This window comes from Meleagris gallopavo, unplaced genomic scaffold (genome assembly GCF_000146605.3).
Source record: "Meleagris gallopavo isolate NT-WF06-2002-E0010 breed Aviagen turkey brand Nicholas breeding stock unplaced genomic scaffold, Turkey_5.1 ChrUn_random_7180001889615, whole genome shotgun sequence".
Classification (NCBI taxonomy): domain Eukaryota; kingdom Metazoa; phylum Chordata; class Aves; order Galliformes; family Phasianidae; genus Meleagris; species Meleagris gallopavo.
Window position 1 is genome coordinate 1 of NW_011153344.1, and position 323 is coordinate 323.

Consider the following 323-nt stretch of genomic DNA (forward strand, 5'->3'; position numbering starts at 1 on the left):
GTGGAAAGTCAGGTCCAGGGAGATGGGCGGCTCCTCGGAGCGCTTCTCTTTTCCACCGCCTCACCCGCTCATTCGTCCCCTTCGGGGCTCCCCGACCGCTGCAGCTGCGCCGCGGCCGCCCGCAACAACTCGGCGGAGGCTTCGGGCCGGAGGTGGCCGCCGGAGGAGGCGGAGAAAGGGCCGGCGGGGCGCTTGGTGAGGTGGCCCAGGCGCAGGAAGTACTCCTCTCCCATGCGGAGCAGGACGGGCAGAGTTTGCTGCTGCTGCTGCTGCTGCTGCTGCGGGAAGAAATCGGGCTGCTGCAGAGCCCCGCGGGCGGCTCC

At 70.6% G+C, this 323-nt stretch overlaps 1 protein-coding gene across 1 annotated transcript; it reads right to left on the reverse strand.

The window, feature by feature from the left end:
• Positions 1–6: 6 nt before the first annotated feature.
• Positions 7–320, reverse strand: CRH (corticotropin releasing hormone; the record flags this gene model as incomplete). Its single annotated transcript, XM_010727441.1, is given in 2 exon segments — positions 7–50; positions 53–320. Coding segments are annotated over 2 exon segments (312 nt in total), but the record flags the coding sequence as incomplete, so codon positions are not given.
• Between the last annotated feature and the right edge of the window lie 3 nt (positions 321–323).